At 39.7% G+C, this 15,214-nt stretch overlaps 1 protein-coding gene and 1 non-coding gene across 2 annotated transcripts in view; one reads left to right on the forward strand and one right to left on the reverse strand.

Moving 5' to 3' along the window:
• SEC24A (SEC24 homolog A, COPII component) overlaps positions 1–15,214 on the forward strand; it is an 81,769-nt gene that overhangs the window by 20,354 nt on the left and 46,201 nt on the right. The window contains exon 2 of the mRNA XM_077768645.1: positions 12,969–13,460. Coding sequence (XP_077624771.1) covers positions 12,969–13,460 — 492 coding nt within the window. The remainder of the gene's footprint in view (positions 1–12,968; positions 13,461–15,214) is intronic.
• Positions 350–456, reverse strand: LOC144235417 (U6 spliceosomal RNA). The gene has a single exon (XR_013336198.1). It is a non-coding gene; the product is annotated as a U6 spliceosomal RNA (small nuclear RNA).

Genomic DNA, 15,214 nt, shown 5'->3' on the forward strand with positions numbered 1-15,214 from the left:
GTTTCTCATTGCCATGTAGTATTCCATGGTATAGATAAACCACATCTTCTTGATCCATTCATCTGTTGATGGACACTTAGGCTCTTTCCATGTTTTAGCTATTGTGGAGAGTGCTGCTATGAACATTGGGGTCCATGTGCTCCTATGCATCAGCATTTCTGTATCCCTTGGGTAAATTCCTAGCAGTGCTATTGCTGGGTCATACGGGAGTTCTATTGTTAGTTTCCTGAGGAACCTCCACACTGTTTTCCAGAGGGGCTGTACCAGTTTACATTCCCACCAACAGTGTAGGAGGGTGCCCGTTTCTCCACATCCTCGCCAGCATCTAGAGTTCTCTGATTTGCTCATTAAAAATATGGAACGCTTCACGAATTTGCGTGTCATCCTTGCGCAGGGGCCATGCTAATCTTCTCTGTATCGTTCCAATTTTAGTATATGTGCTGCCGAAGCGAGCACTTCAGTTTTTTAAAACTTAAGTAATGTATAGGTATTAAATAATACTCTGCAACACCAATGTTAAATTATTTTTTATATAATGTATATGCAAACACAAAACTAGTCACAAACTTCCTATGTTAATAGCTGTTGTGCAATGTAAAACCTAAACAAATGAAAATAAATACATCTATAAAGCAGTACAGTTCAAAGTTAAAACATCAAATAATGTGATGGATTATGTTTGGCTGAAGCCAGAATTGATTAGATTGCTTTAATTTTGAACATGTTGGAACATCATTTGGGTGATTATCATTGTCACTATTTTTTTTTTTTTAAAGACAAAACTTATTTTCATTTGTCAGGGAAGAATTTTTCTACCCTTTTAATTTTGGTGTTTGGGGGCCTATAAATTAAAGTGGCAAGAGACAGATCAGCAAGAGAAGAGACATTATTTTCATATGCAGTATGAGAGTTTACAAAAATGTGACTCAAGGAGGCAAATAGAATTTAGGACTTAATAGGGGAAGGGGAGAGAGAAAAGGGCGCTTATGGGAAAACAAATGATTTTAGAAAGATAAATGGGTCCTCAGTAGATTACATGGGAAATTTGATAGTTTTCTGACAATGTATGTTTAGGTGTGGTGTGAAGACTTCTCCACTCAGGTGATAAGATGGGAAATTTGATAGTTCTGTGACAATGCATGTTTAGGTATGATGTGGAGACTGTTCATCACGTGATAAGAGTCAGTCATCTCTGGTTTTTCTTGGGTTGGAGATTTATGATAATTGAATTCTTTGGAGTTCTTTTGGGAGGCTCTGTGTTTAGGTGGGTGAGGGATTTCAGGAAGGGATGTCTGGGTGGCTCAGTCAGTTAAGCATCCATCCAGCTTTGGGTCAGGTCTTGATCTTGCCGCTCATGGGTTCCAGCCTTGCGTCGGTCTCTATGTTGTCAGCACAGAGCCCCTTTCAGATCATCTGTCTCCCTCTCTCTCTCTCTGCCCCTTCCCCATTCATGCTGTCTCTCTCTCTCTCCCTCTCAAAAATAAACATTGGGGTACCTGGATGACTCAGTTGGTTGAGCGTCTAATTTTGGCTCAGGTCATGATCTCACAGTTCATGGGTTTAAGCTCCACATCAGGCTCTGTGCTGACAATTCAGAGCCTGGAGCCTGCTTCAGATCCTGTGTCTCCTGCTCTCTCTGCCCCTCCCTCGCTAATGCTCTGTCTCTCTCAAAACTAAAGTAGACATTACAAAAATTAAAAAAAAAAAAAATTAAGAAAAAAGATTTCAGGAACTCATGCCCTCTGCTCAAAATAACTTGTATTGCCACAGTGGTGTGTTCTGGACCCATTCATAATCCCTAATCCATTATTTTGATGGGCTACTTAGTTTATTAATGACTTCAGAATTAAAATATTAAAATCTTTTTAAAAAATCTTTATTACTTTGAGTAAGAGAGAGAGAGCATGGCAGGGAAGGGGCAGAGAGAGAGAGGGAGACACAGAATCTGAAGCAGGCTCCAGGCTCTGAGCTGTCAACACAGAGCCCAACACAGGGCTCGAACTCAGGGACCATGAGATCATGACCTGAGCTGAAGTCGGATGCTTAACTCGATACTTAACTGACTGAGCCACCCAGGCACCCCAAAATCCTTTTTTTTTTTTTAATTGAGAAGAAGAGAGCGCAAGTGAGCATGAGTGGAGAGAGAGAATCCCATGACAGGCAGAGAGAGCGGGAGAGAGAGAAGCTGGGCTCACCTGAAGCAGGGCTCGTTATTGCTGGAAGTGGGGCAGGAGCTCACCCAATGTGGAATTGATCTCACTAACCATGAGATCATGACCTGAGTCAAGTCAGATGCTTAACTGGCTTAAAATCCTTTTAAGTTCTAGGCCCCTAGGTTGTGAGTGGGGCCTGAACTCACAACCCTGAGATCAAAAGTCACATGCTCTTCCAACTGAGCCACCCACGCCCCCCTTACTTTGTGCATTTTGATGATGCGTGGCTTTTACTTGCCTTAAAGGCCTTTTAACATTAGCCTATGGTAAAACTGTAAATAAAAATACGAAGTGGGCCATGAAATCTTGTGATAAGACTAGGCTGTGAGATGTCTGTTTTTATCCACATGACCCACAATGTGCTTATGAATTAACTTTTTACAAATGTTTTTATTGACTCAAACATCTCTGTATTCCCATTGCTGCTGTTTAGTCAATCATTTCTTGCCTGGACTACAGCTTTAGACTCCTTTCAATCTCTTATTTCTCCTCTAATTGCCAAGAGATTCTTTTATGTGCAAATTTGTAATGCCCCACTGGTAACCTTTCCAAAGTTCCCCATTGCCTTTAGGCTCAAATCCAAATTCTTTGAGGGTATAATTCTAAACTCCTATTTCACTTTAGACATTCGACTCAGTCACTTGACTTTTGTTCTGGCAGACTGAACTTTTTCCACAATGCCCTTTCATGATCACACGCTGTTGTTACACACGTTGCTCCCTTTTCTAGAAATACTCTTTTCTAAAAATTATTTATTTACTTACTTTATTACTTATTGAGAACGCAGGGAGAGAGTGCATGAGAGGGGCAGAGAGAGAGAGATAGATAAAGAATTCCCTAGCAGGCTCTGCAATGTCAGCGCAGAGCCTGACATGGGGCTCAAACTCATGAACCATGAGATCATGACCTGAGTCAAAGATGGATGCTCAGCATACTGAGCCACCCAGGAGTCCCTCTGGAAACACTCTTGGCACTCCTTTTCCTGGAACCAACTTTGTTTTTGTTTTTTAATGGTTTATTGTGAAGTTGGTTTCCATATAACACCCAGTGCTCATCTCCACAAGTGCCCTCCTCCATGCCCATCTCCCCCCTCCCCCCCACACCCATCAGTCCTCAGTTTGTTCTCATCATTCGGGAGTCTCTCATGGTTTGCCTCCCTCCTTCTCCCCCACTATTTTCCCCCCTTCTTCTNTTCCTGGAACTAACTTTGATTATCTCTTAAGATCTTAGTTGAAACCTGTCTTCTTCAGGAAACCATCTTTGCTACCTTTCTGCCATCAGTTTAGCCCAAGTGCTGCTTCCTTGTGCTCTCATAGTGTCTTGAAGTTGCCACTATCACATCATTTTCTGTTGCCTTTGCCTGATTCTTTATCTTCCAGTCTGAATGGTAAGCTACTCAAGAGCAGGGTTGGAGTGGACCTTACTCACCTTTGTTTCCTCAAAGATATTTGGTAAAATATGTGTTTTCAATGAGGGAATGAATAGAATATTATTAACCATTTGCGTAAAATAAATAATTAGCCTAAGTATAGCATCAGTCTTTAAATGAAAGACTAGAAAAACAATATTAGTTCAGATGAAATTGTTTGGTTTATTGGTAACATACTTAAGGTGAGTGCTGCAGTTTTAAGAACACAAATACATGTTTCTTAGATGAAAAACAAACATTTGTTGTTTACTAATTATGTGAGAAACAATTATAAGTGTTTCATATAAATTTCATTCTCACATTGTATTAGATTTTATTGTTGCTATGACAAATTGCCACAAATTTGGTAACTTAAAACAATACAAAATTGTCATAGTTGTGGAGGCTGAAGCCTGAAATAGGTCATCAGGGCTGCATTCCTATCAGAAGCTCTAGCAGAGAATGTTTTGCCTTTTCCAACTTCTGGAGGCTATCCTGTCAAGTCTTCCTCATATAGTATCATTCTGGCCCTAACTCCTGCCTCCTTCTTTGATTCTTGTGTTTACATTGGGGCCACCTAAATAGTCTAAAATAATCTTTCTATCTTAAGGTCACTTGATTAGCAACCTTAATTCTTTTTTTTTTTTTTAAGTTTATTTATTTATTTTGAGAGAGATTCAGAGAGCTCACGAGCAGGGGAGGCACAGAGAGAGAGGGAGAGAGAATCCTGAGCAGGCTCCACACTGTCAATGTAGAGCCAGATGCGGGGCTCAAACTCATGAACTGTGAGATCATGATGACCCGAGCCGAAATCCAGAGTCTGATGCTTAACCACCTGAGCCACCCAGCTGCCCCTTAGCAACCTTAATTCTGTCTCCTACCTTAAATTGTTTTTTGGTATATAACCTATTTATACATCCTAGGGATTAGGATGTCGACGTATTTGAGGAGTCATTTTTCTTCCTACTATACACATAAATGCTATAATTTAGGTGCTTTTACTCATCCTGTTTTATAGATGAGGAAGGGAAGTCTAGAAAGGTTAAATATCTTGCTCAAGGACACTTACTAAATATCAAGGCCAGAATTTGCTCTTGGACTGTTTTTTCCAGTTTGTGCTCTTAATTATTACTTTATAATGCCTCTTTCCATATACATTTCATACAGAGTGACCTTGTACTATCAGGAAGTTGATTGTGTAAGAGTTACAACATTCCTTTAGTTAGTTTTCTATATCGCAGATTGAATATGTACTACACTATGGAGTTAGACTATATAGAAAATGACTAGGGCTTCAGTGAACTGTGTTGAATTCTGGTGTGATTTGGGACAAGTTACTTTGCTGTTCTCAAGTTTTTCAGGGCACCAGAATCTTGAGAGCCCTTTGGAATATGCACATTGTAAAATAAATAATTTTTATTAATTATTTGAGGTAGGGGAAAGGCAGAGGGAGAGAGAGAGAATCTTAAGAAGGCTCTACACTTAGTGCAGAGCCCAGCGCAGGACTTTATCCCACAACCCTGGGATCACTACCAGAGCTGAAAGCGAGAGTCAGACATTTAGTTGAACTGAGCCATCCAGGCGTCCTATAAAATAAATAGTTAAAAAGGAGGGGTGGCTCAGTCTGGAGAGCATGTGACTCCTGATCTGGATTGTGAGCTCGAGCCCCACGTGGGGTATGGAGACTACTTAAATAAATAAATATGTAAGTAAATATTTACAAAAAGGAATATGTACATTCTGTAAGTCATTTACTAATGTGTGATAAATCATGCTTATACAAGCAAAGTATTCTTAGAAATCAAACTAGTTACTTTCCCACAACATATTTCTCTGATTTGATGTTTCAGAGATCAGCCAGAGATAATTTAAGTTGTTTATTTATACTTTTCTCTCTTCCCTTACCTGGTGTGCTGTTCAAGAAGCATTCAAGATGGCTTTATAAATGGGTTCTGTAAACATTGAGGGGATAAAATTAGGAAAAGTGAAACCTTTTAAAATCTGTGTATATAGTCAGATAGATACAATGTTTAACTGCTTTTCACGAATGTATTTAGCATTCCCATTGGTGACTTCTCATTGGTGGTGCCCTTGAACAGTGGCCTTTCCCCTCTGGCCAATTTTTTTGTCTTATCTTAAAATGATTCCAGGCTCAAGGGTCACCATTTGAATACTTTAAATTATTTTCCATTGGATTATCATGATATATAGACATTTATAAATCTGTTGCTTTCTTTGGGGTCTTTAGACAGAGATCAGTAAAAAACAAAACACCTAAATGTAAACAGAAAGGTCCATAAATTAACCTGAAATGTTCTCACTGGAGACAGTGCCCTTGATAAGAGCCAGGACTAAGTGGATTTATTTAATAACTGTTCATCTGGTCCCAGTGTTTTGGTTTCTTTTGTTTTGTCTTCTTGTATGCAAAGATGATTAAAATGGTGATCGCTTCACATTTTCTGACCTCCTAAATCCCGTAATTTTTAATTTAGCAGTTAAGTAAAAGGAAACCAAATCAAATATTTGAGTCAGAATGGTGCCACATTCTGTAGGAAGACAGATTTAGTTTTGTACCCAAAGAAGTTAAGATAATATTTTGACCATAAAGTAGTCTGTTTGGTATCCTGTGGTATGAAATAGTATATATGCTTAAATATAAAGTGATCCTCAAAAAAGAATTAAATTCAATTCTCCATTTTCCCACTGAGAAAATTTTCCCCTCTCCATTTTTCTTCAGCTCTCTTCTTCATACTTTGAAATATGAAATTCTAGGGATGTGTATGAGATAATCAAATGATTATTTGTGATATTTAATGTTTTATTTTACTAACATGCATCTTTAAACTTTGTATTTAAAAGATATACAGTAAAACCTTGGATTGTGAGTAACTTGTTCTGTGAGTATTCCCCAAGATGAACAAACATTTCTGATAAATTTTAACTTGATAAATGAGTGATGTCTTGCAACACTGGTAGTATAAGACACCAGATGTCACATGATCTGAGCCACTGGTTCTTTTCCCTCTCTCTCTCTCTCTCTCTCTCTCTCTCTCTCTCGCTGCGGAATTGTGGATGATCATCAATCAATGTCACATTTCTGCAAATACCTCAAAAGGAGGCAAAAGCAAGTGTCATTGGATAGGTTCCTCGTTAAAGTTGCGTGAAAAGAAAAAGAGTACATTGAACTGGTAGACAGCAGTGATTCCATTAGTGGTAGTGAAAGTCGTCCTACACAGTAACCCTCCTCTCTCTTGTCTCTCTCACACCAGCCATGAAGGTTTTCAAAAGTAAGTGCAGGTTCATTTGTTTATTTTTCTTTATATTTTGTATTTATTATTTTGTATCATATTACAGTATTGTAATCATTTTTATGTGAATATTCTTGGGTTGTGGAATGAATCATCTGAGTTCCCATTATTTCGTATGGGGAGATTTGCTTCGATATACAAGAGTTTTGGATTACAAGCATGTTTCTGGAACAAATTATGGTTTTACTGTATATGTAAGGAGGGGCGCCTGGGTGGCTCAGTCTGTTAAGCATCCAACTTTGGCTCATCCAACTTTGGTCCTGATTTCATGGTTCGTGGGTTTGAGCCATAGTGGGGCTTCAATCCTCTCTCTCCCTCTCTGTGCCCCTCCCCCACTCTTGCACATGCATGCATGTGCACTCTCTCTCAGAAGTAAACAAACATCAAAAAAGATATATGTTGGGCACCTGTGTGGCTCAGTTGGTTAAGCGTCTGACTTTGGCTCAGGTTATGATCTCATGGTTCGTGAGTTTGATCCCCACATTGGGCTCTGTGCTGACAGCTAGCTCGGAGCCTGGAGCCTGCTTTGGATTCTGTGTCTCCCCCTCTGTTTGTGCCTCCCCTGCTCACACACTCTCTCTCTGTCTCTCAAAAATAAACAAACATTTAAAAAAGAAGGAAGGAAAATTTTAAATATTATGTATTAGAAACATTTTCTCCTTCTATCCTTCGAAATCATTTTATTTAAATTCTTTAATGCACTTTTTTAAAAAGTTTACTTATTTATTTATTTATTTTATAAAGAGAGAGAGCATGAGCTGGGTGGAGGGGCAGAGGGAGAGAGAATCTCAAGCACACTCCATGCTCAGCACGGAGCTCAATGAGGGGCTTGATTGCATGACCCTGGGATCATGACCTGAGCTGAAGTCAAGAGTTGGACACTCAACCAACTGAGCCACCCAAGCACCCCTTTAATGCACTTTTTTATTTTAAAATGCTTATTGTGAAACACACGCAAAATTTATATAAAACACATATTCTTTATTTATTTTTAAAGTAATCTCTATGCCCAGTGTGGAGAACAAACTCACAATCCTGAGATCAATAGTCACATGCTTTACCGACTGAGCCAGCCAGGCGCCCTGCATATGTACTGTTTGTTTGTTTGTTTAAAATGTTTACTATTTTGAGAGTAATGATCTTTTCCCGTTAAATGGAGTAATTGATGTCAGCTGACATAGTGACTTTACCATATGCATTTATTAAACTCAAACATGAGGATTTCCATTATACATGCATATTTAAGGAGTAGTTTTCAGTCTTTAGTGAAAATTATTCATTAAGCTATTTTATATTGTATGTTAAACTGTTATAAGGTAGAATTGTAAAAACATATGTTTGGAACTGCTAATTTGCTCCAAGTTGTCTTAAGAACATGCATAACCACCTTTTCAGAGTTAGAGATATCAAATAAAATACTTCACGGCCTATACAGATGAACAAATATTATTTTTTAAAAATGTTTTATTTATTTTTGAGACAGAGACAGAGCATAAGAGGGGGAGGGGCAGAGACAGAGGGAGACACAGAATCTGAAGCAGGCTCCAGGCTGTGAGCAGTCAGCACAGAGCCCGACGTGGGGCTCAAACCCATGGATTTGAGATCATGACCTGAGCTGAAGTCAGAGGCTTAACCAACTGAGCCATCCAGGTGCCCTGATGAACAAATATTGTTAACTGATAGTAAAATCAATTTAGGAGTGGAAGGGCCTAACAAGAGAAGAGCCATACTTGATTAATACAACAAAGATAGATGAAACAAATCTGTGGCTTGAGCCAGTGGCCACTTTCTTGTCTGAGTTGACATACTTTATGTTAAACCTAAACTTTGACAAAAATTGAACTTTATGCTAAAATTTACTTAGAGAGCAAGTAAGAAACAAATAGAATCAAACAAAGGAATACAGGATACTTTACTTCCAGTCAGAAAGAACATATGTGTTATCCTAGCACTGTTCTATTAAAATAAAATGAATATCCAGTATTTTTTAAAAAAGGGAAATAGGAAATGAAACCAGAAAGGAAGCCAGGGACATAGAAGGTCCTACAAGCTAAGCTAAGGACTTTGGAAGTTTTGAGCAAGGAAGTTGATATGATCCATGTTTTAAAAAGGTAATAGGATGTGCAGGGAATAAATTATAGAAGGGTAAGGGTTGATGCAAAAGTATCAGTCAAGTGATTTTCAGACTTGAATCTACAATAAAAAGTACATTTTATATAGTGACCCTGTATGTATACATATTTATAAATGAAACTGCACAGTATTTGCCCTTAATTACATGTAATGGGCTGTGATATTTGCCGTTCTTTTTTTTTAAGTTTATTTATTTATTTTGTCTCTGACAGACAGCATGAGTTGAGGAGGGACAGAGAGAAGGGGAAAGGGAGAACTCCAAGCAGGCTCGGAGCTGCCAGCACAGAGCCCAATATAGGGTTTGAACTCATGAAACTGTGAAATCATGACCTGAACCGAAACCCAGAGTCAGATGCTCAACCGACTGAGCAACCCAGGCACCCCTATATTTGCCATTCTTAACTAATATCTTCTGTTTGATGACAAAAAGGATAGTTTGTAACTCATTGATTTTATAACCCATTTAATTGATTGCTACTCACAGTTTGATAAATAGTATGAATCCTCTATGATAAAAGATTTTTGTACAATGAAAACCTTTGTAGAGACTCATATAAGATGACTTCTGTTTTGAGAAATAATTTTTAAGGAAAATCCCACCTTATAATTGGATATTTGGGGTACTTTGAAAAATCAACAGCCTTTTAACTAATAAGAAATACAATTAAATATTCTATCCTAACTATTTACAAGCTACAAAATATCTAGTATCAAATTAACTAAATTTAGTTTGTTCTTTTTTGTGTGTGGAAGGAGAGAGTACATGCATGTGCACATGGGGGAGGGGCAGGGGGATAGGGAGAGAGAATCTTACGTAGGCTCCATGCTCAGCATAGAGCTGATCTCATAACAATGAGATCATGACCTGAGCTGAAATCAAGAGTCTGATGCTTAACCAACTGAATCACCCAGGTGCCCCTAACTAAATTTAGTTTAAATAAGTTAGGACATTTTTATGAAAAAAGCATGAAATATAGTTGGAAGGTAGTTTTGAATAAATGTAGAGATATACCATGTTTGTAAATGGATAAACTTNTAGAAAAGGAAAAAAGAAAACCGTAGGACAAAGAAAGGTTTAAAGCATATAACCGGATTTCCCAGCTACAATTAAATAGCTGGGTGTATGCAGTGCTGGGTGAAGAGCATGGAGAAAGAGAGAGAAGACAGGGCGGGGATGAGGCAAAATTGGAAATAGAATGAACAGGCAGAAGGGATAAGAAGATTTTTTCAAAGAGCTAAAGGGTGGAATATGGTTGGATAGGTGAGAGAAGGACGCTGGTGTTATCCAGAGAAACTATATAGTCTAATTACTCCTGAGAGGTATAGAATTTACATCTACAGAATGGACTAAATGTGACTGTTTAAGCAAGCCGGTGACCAGAGTTAATCAGGTCAGTGTTCCTGGGGAAAAAAAAGAAAGAAAAAAAAGAAAAAAAAGGAGGAGGGCAGCTCTCTAGCAGGGGTGGGCGTGGTGTTATCCAGTGCATCAGACGGGAGTTCTGACTTGGCGGTTGTGGGGAGGAGAGTGGCGGCTCTCCAGTCCCTTCTTGAACCACGCGCTGCACCTCGCTTTTTTGGGCATGTAAACTCCCCGTGCTGGGGGTGCAGCCAAAGTTGGTTGCACTCTTCAACCCAGGCCAGTCCCAATCTCCAAATCCCAGTCTGCGCACCCCACTGAATTTGCCATAGACACAACCTCGTAGACACAACCCCGCAGGTGATCCTCTCAGGGCAATTCCAAGCCTCTTGCCTAGCCCTGGGGATGGAGCCAGAATCGCTGCTCCCTTCTCCTCCAGGTCGGGTTGGTGAGCAAGGACGGGGGTTTGCTGGGGGGCGCACTGGAGAGTGGGAAACTAGGTTCCTTTGTGTCTCCTCACCCTAAACACGAACTCGCGGGCAAATTTCCCAGATTTAAACCCTTCACCTTCCCTCTAGGGGTCCAGCCAAGCCAGGAACACGGAGGCCGGTACGCATGCAGCTCTTCCAGGGGTCCAGCCAGCCAGGAGCACAAAGGAGCTGTGGTGTGCAGCTCCTCTAGGCATCTAGCCAGCCAGGTGCACAATGGCACGGTCTGCATGCGGCCTCTCTAGCGGTCCAGCCATCCAGCCAGGAGCTCAAAGGAGCCGCTCCCAGACGAGTTGGCGGGCGGGGAACTTGTGCACAGGGATTTGGCACTCACGGTCTTTCTGTGCCCCGAGCGGAGGTTTTTCTGTGCCCCAGCGACAGGGACCGTGTCTTGAGTAGTTTCGGACTCTCTCTGTCCCCTCTCACTCCCCGCAGAGGGGGATCGCCCCCGTCCCTGTGAGTCTCCGATCCCAGCCCGATTTTATCTTTCTCAGTTTGTACTCACGTTAGAAGGCTTTCTCAGTGGATTCTGCGTCCTTTTTCTCCCAGTCTCTTGGGTTCTGTAAGGTTTCCTATGGCTTCAGATCTTTTCTGTGTGAGATATGGGGGCGAGTGCAATGCACGGAGCTCCCTACTTCTCCGCCATCTGCCCCTCCCCTATCACACTTATTTTTATAACTTCCTTTTTTCTCTTAATGTTCTTTTTAAAATTTTTTACAAAAAATTTTTTTAAGTTTATTTCTTTATTTTGAGAGAGAGAAAGAGAGCAGGCGAGCAGAGGAGGGGCAGAGAGAGAGGGAAAGAGAGAAACTCAGGCAAGCTCTGTGCTGTCACCACAGCGCCTGATGCAGGGCTTGAATTCATTGACTTCAGATTTGTTACCTTGTGAGTGATGTTGCGCATGTAGAGGCAGGTGTTGCAGGCAGAGTGCTAGCAGCACTGTTCCACCATGATCATCCCATTCCCACAGCTTGGGCAGAAGAGCAGCATGGCAGCTGACTTTCTTATTTCCTTTATAATTCCCAAAAGAAACTCTATTCCCATTAGCAGTTACTTCCCATTCCCTTCTCCACCCAGTCACTGCAACCCCAAATCCGTGTCTGTGTCTGTGAATTTTGCTATTCTGGACATTTCATATAAATGAGTCATACATTGTATATATGCCCTTTTGTGACCAGCATCTTTCACTTAGCATGTTTTCAAGGTTTATCTGTATTGTAAAATGTCATCAATATTTCATTCCTTTTATGATCAAATCCTATTCCCATTTTATAGATACACCCCTTTTGTTTATGTGTTCATCAGTTGATGGACATATGGGTTGTTTCCACTTTTTGGCAATTGTGAATAATGATGTTGTGAACATTTGTGTATGAGTTTTTATGCAGGGTAAGAGTGGAATTGCTGGATACTTTGAGGAACTGCCAAAATGTTTTCTGCTATAGTCGTACCATTTTACACTTCCATTAGCAATGTATGAGGGTTCTAGTTTCTCTACATTCTTGTTAACTCTAAAATGTTTACTGTCTTTTCATTTCAGTCATCCTACTTGGTATAAGTGCCATCTCAATGTGGTTTTGATTTCTATTTTGCTAATGACTAATAATGTTGAGTGTTTTGTGCATGTGCTTACTGGCCGTTTGTATATATCTTTGGAAATATATTTGAATGTTTAAGTTCTTTGTTCATTTTTTAAAAAAATTTTTTTTAATGTTTTATTTATTTCTGAGAGGGAGACAGAGAGACACTGTGAGCAGGGGAGGGTCAGAGAGAGAGGGAGACACAGAATCTGAAACAGGCTCCAGGCGCTGAGCTGGCTGTCAACACAGAGCCTGATGTGGGACTCGAACCCACGAACCATGAGATCTTGACCTGAGCCGAAGTCAGATGCTTAACCAACTGAGCCACCCAGGTGCCCCATCCTTTGCTCATTTTTAATTGAGTTATTTGTCTTTTTATTGTTGAATTCTAAGAGTGCCACAGGTTGTACTATATTTTTAGAAGTATTTTTATTGCTTTGTTTGCAAGACTAATTTAAGTTTTTTCTCTTCTTATTGGAAGGTCCTGTCCAGAATACACTGATGTCTTCACAAGTATCAGTGAGCCAAGGATATAATTCTCAGCTTCCAGGATCCTACTCTCATCTAATACCAGCAAAGACTTTGAATCCAGTCTCTGGACAGTCTAACTATGGTGGTTCTCAGACTGTTTCTCCATTAAGTAATTATCAGGGACCTGGGCAAACTCTTTATAGACCACCTGTGGCTTCTAATCCAGTGACAGCTTCACTCCACAGTGGTCCTGTTCCCCGAATGCCACCACCTGCTTCTCAGAATGCAGCTGCTACACCAATGCCTTCTGGTAGCTTTCTTCCTGGAGCCAGTGTACAACCACCTTCGAATTGGCAATATAACTGTCCATCCACAGGATCACAGACAAACCATTGTCCTCGTGCATCATCCCAATCAGCTATATCTGGGAATCCAACTTTGACAAGTCATCAGTATGTTTCTTCTGGAGATCCTTCACTTCAAAACAGCTTCATAAAATCAGGTAAATTTCTTAATAGGAGTGCTTAATATGTAGAAATGGGGAAATTTTGCTTGTTTAGATGTTTTAATTAGTATTTCAGGCCCTGAAACCATATGGAGGACTATTGATTTTTTAAATCATTTTTAAAGAAATTACTTTTCTAACCTTTGAATTAACTTAAAATCATGGATTTGCTTCCCTCCTTTGCAAGTATCCTCTGTGTTTCTTTCACCCATGATTATTTTCAGGGAATCAGATATGCATGCAGAACCATTTCCTTAAGGATTTGCCATTACTTTTATTTTTTTTAAATGTTTTTATTTATTTTTGAGACAGAGAGTCAGAGTGTGAGCAGAGAAGGGGCAGAGAGAGAGGGAGACACAGAACTTGAAGCAGGCTCCAGGCTCTGAGCTCTAAGCACAGAGCTCGATGTGGGGCATAAAACTCACGAGCCGTGAGATCATGACCTGAGCTGAACTTGGACGCTAATTGACTGAGATATCCACGCGACCCATTGCCATTACTTTTATTAACTGGGTTCTATCTTGTACTGTTGAAGCTCAATCCCTATGGTTACTCTTTGGTCTTGATCTTAGGCTTGGGTTATCTTTTTGTTGTGGCTTAGATGGTTTTGGTCCCTAGAAACTGTAGTATCCTGGAGGGACAGGTGAGAATAGGCAGTTGCTTTTTTTTTTTTTTTTTTTTTTTTTTTTATTTCTAGGAGAGAGAGAGAGACAGCATGAGCAGGGGAGGGTCAGAGAGAGAGGGAGTCACAGACTGAAACAGGCTCCAGACTCTGAGCTGGCAGTCAGCACAGAGCCCGACGCGGGGCTCAAACCCACGAACCGCGAGATCATGACCTAAGCGAAAGTCGGACGCTTAACCGACTAAGCCACCCAGGCGCCCCAGGCAGTTGCTTTTGTGATGGAGTTTTATTGAGCAGAATGGCAGTCAGAAAGCACTAGGCAGAGATTTAAATCTATGTATTCTTGTAAAAGTTTTATAGTTTTAGTTCTTATGTTTAGGTCTTTGATCAATTTGGAGTTAATTTTTGTGTATGGTGTTAGGTAGGATTTCAACTTCATTCTTGTGCATGTGGGTTTGCATTTATCCCAGGTCTGTTTGATGGAAGTAATGTTGTTTCTTCCATTGAATGATGTTGGCCCCCTTATTGAAAATCAATTGATTATAATTGTAAAGGTTTATTTGTTGACTCTGAATTCTATTCTATTGATCTGTGTCTATCTTTATACCAGTATCAAACAATTTGATTATTATAGGTTTATAGTAAGCCTTGAATTTGGCAAGTATGACTCCTCCAACTTTGTTTTTCTTTTTTAAGACTGTTTTGGCTCTTCTGGGTCCCTTGACATATCCATAACAATTTTAGGATTAGTGTGTGAATTTTTGCAAAAAAGATAGCTGGAATTTTGATAGGGATATCAATAACTACCTTGCTTATGTATTTGTGGATCTGTATACTACATATATTGCATCAGACTACAGAAAGTATTTTTCTTACCCTCTCTTCAGTCATCGGCCCCGGTGAATTCATTTTGCATTTTGGCCTATAAAGGTAGCTTCTAGAAAATTAGTTTCTTTGTAGAAATCTGATCTGTAATTGTTAAGAGTCAAATCTTTCTCTTTCCTTTTATTCTTATTCATTTGACACCATGAGTGAGGGTCAGTCACTTGAATTTAATGAATTTTTACCTTATTATTATTATAATATTTATTGAATATTTATTATATTTATTATTTTCCAGCACTTTACC

This window comes from Crocuta crocuta, unplaced genomic scaffold (assembly GCF_008692635.1).
Source record: "Crocuta crocuta isolate KB4526 unplaced genomic scaffold, BGI_CrCroc_1.0 scaffold64, whole genome shotgun sequence".
NCBI classification, from domain to species: Eukaryota; Metazoa; Chordata; class Mammalia; order Carnivora; family Hyaenidae; genus Crocuta; species Crocuta crocuta.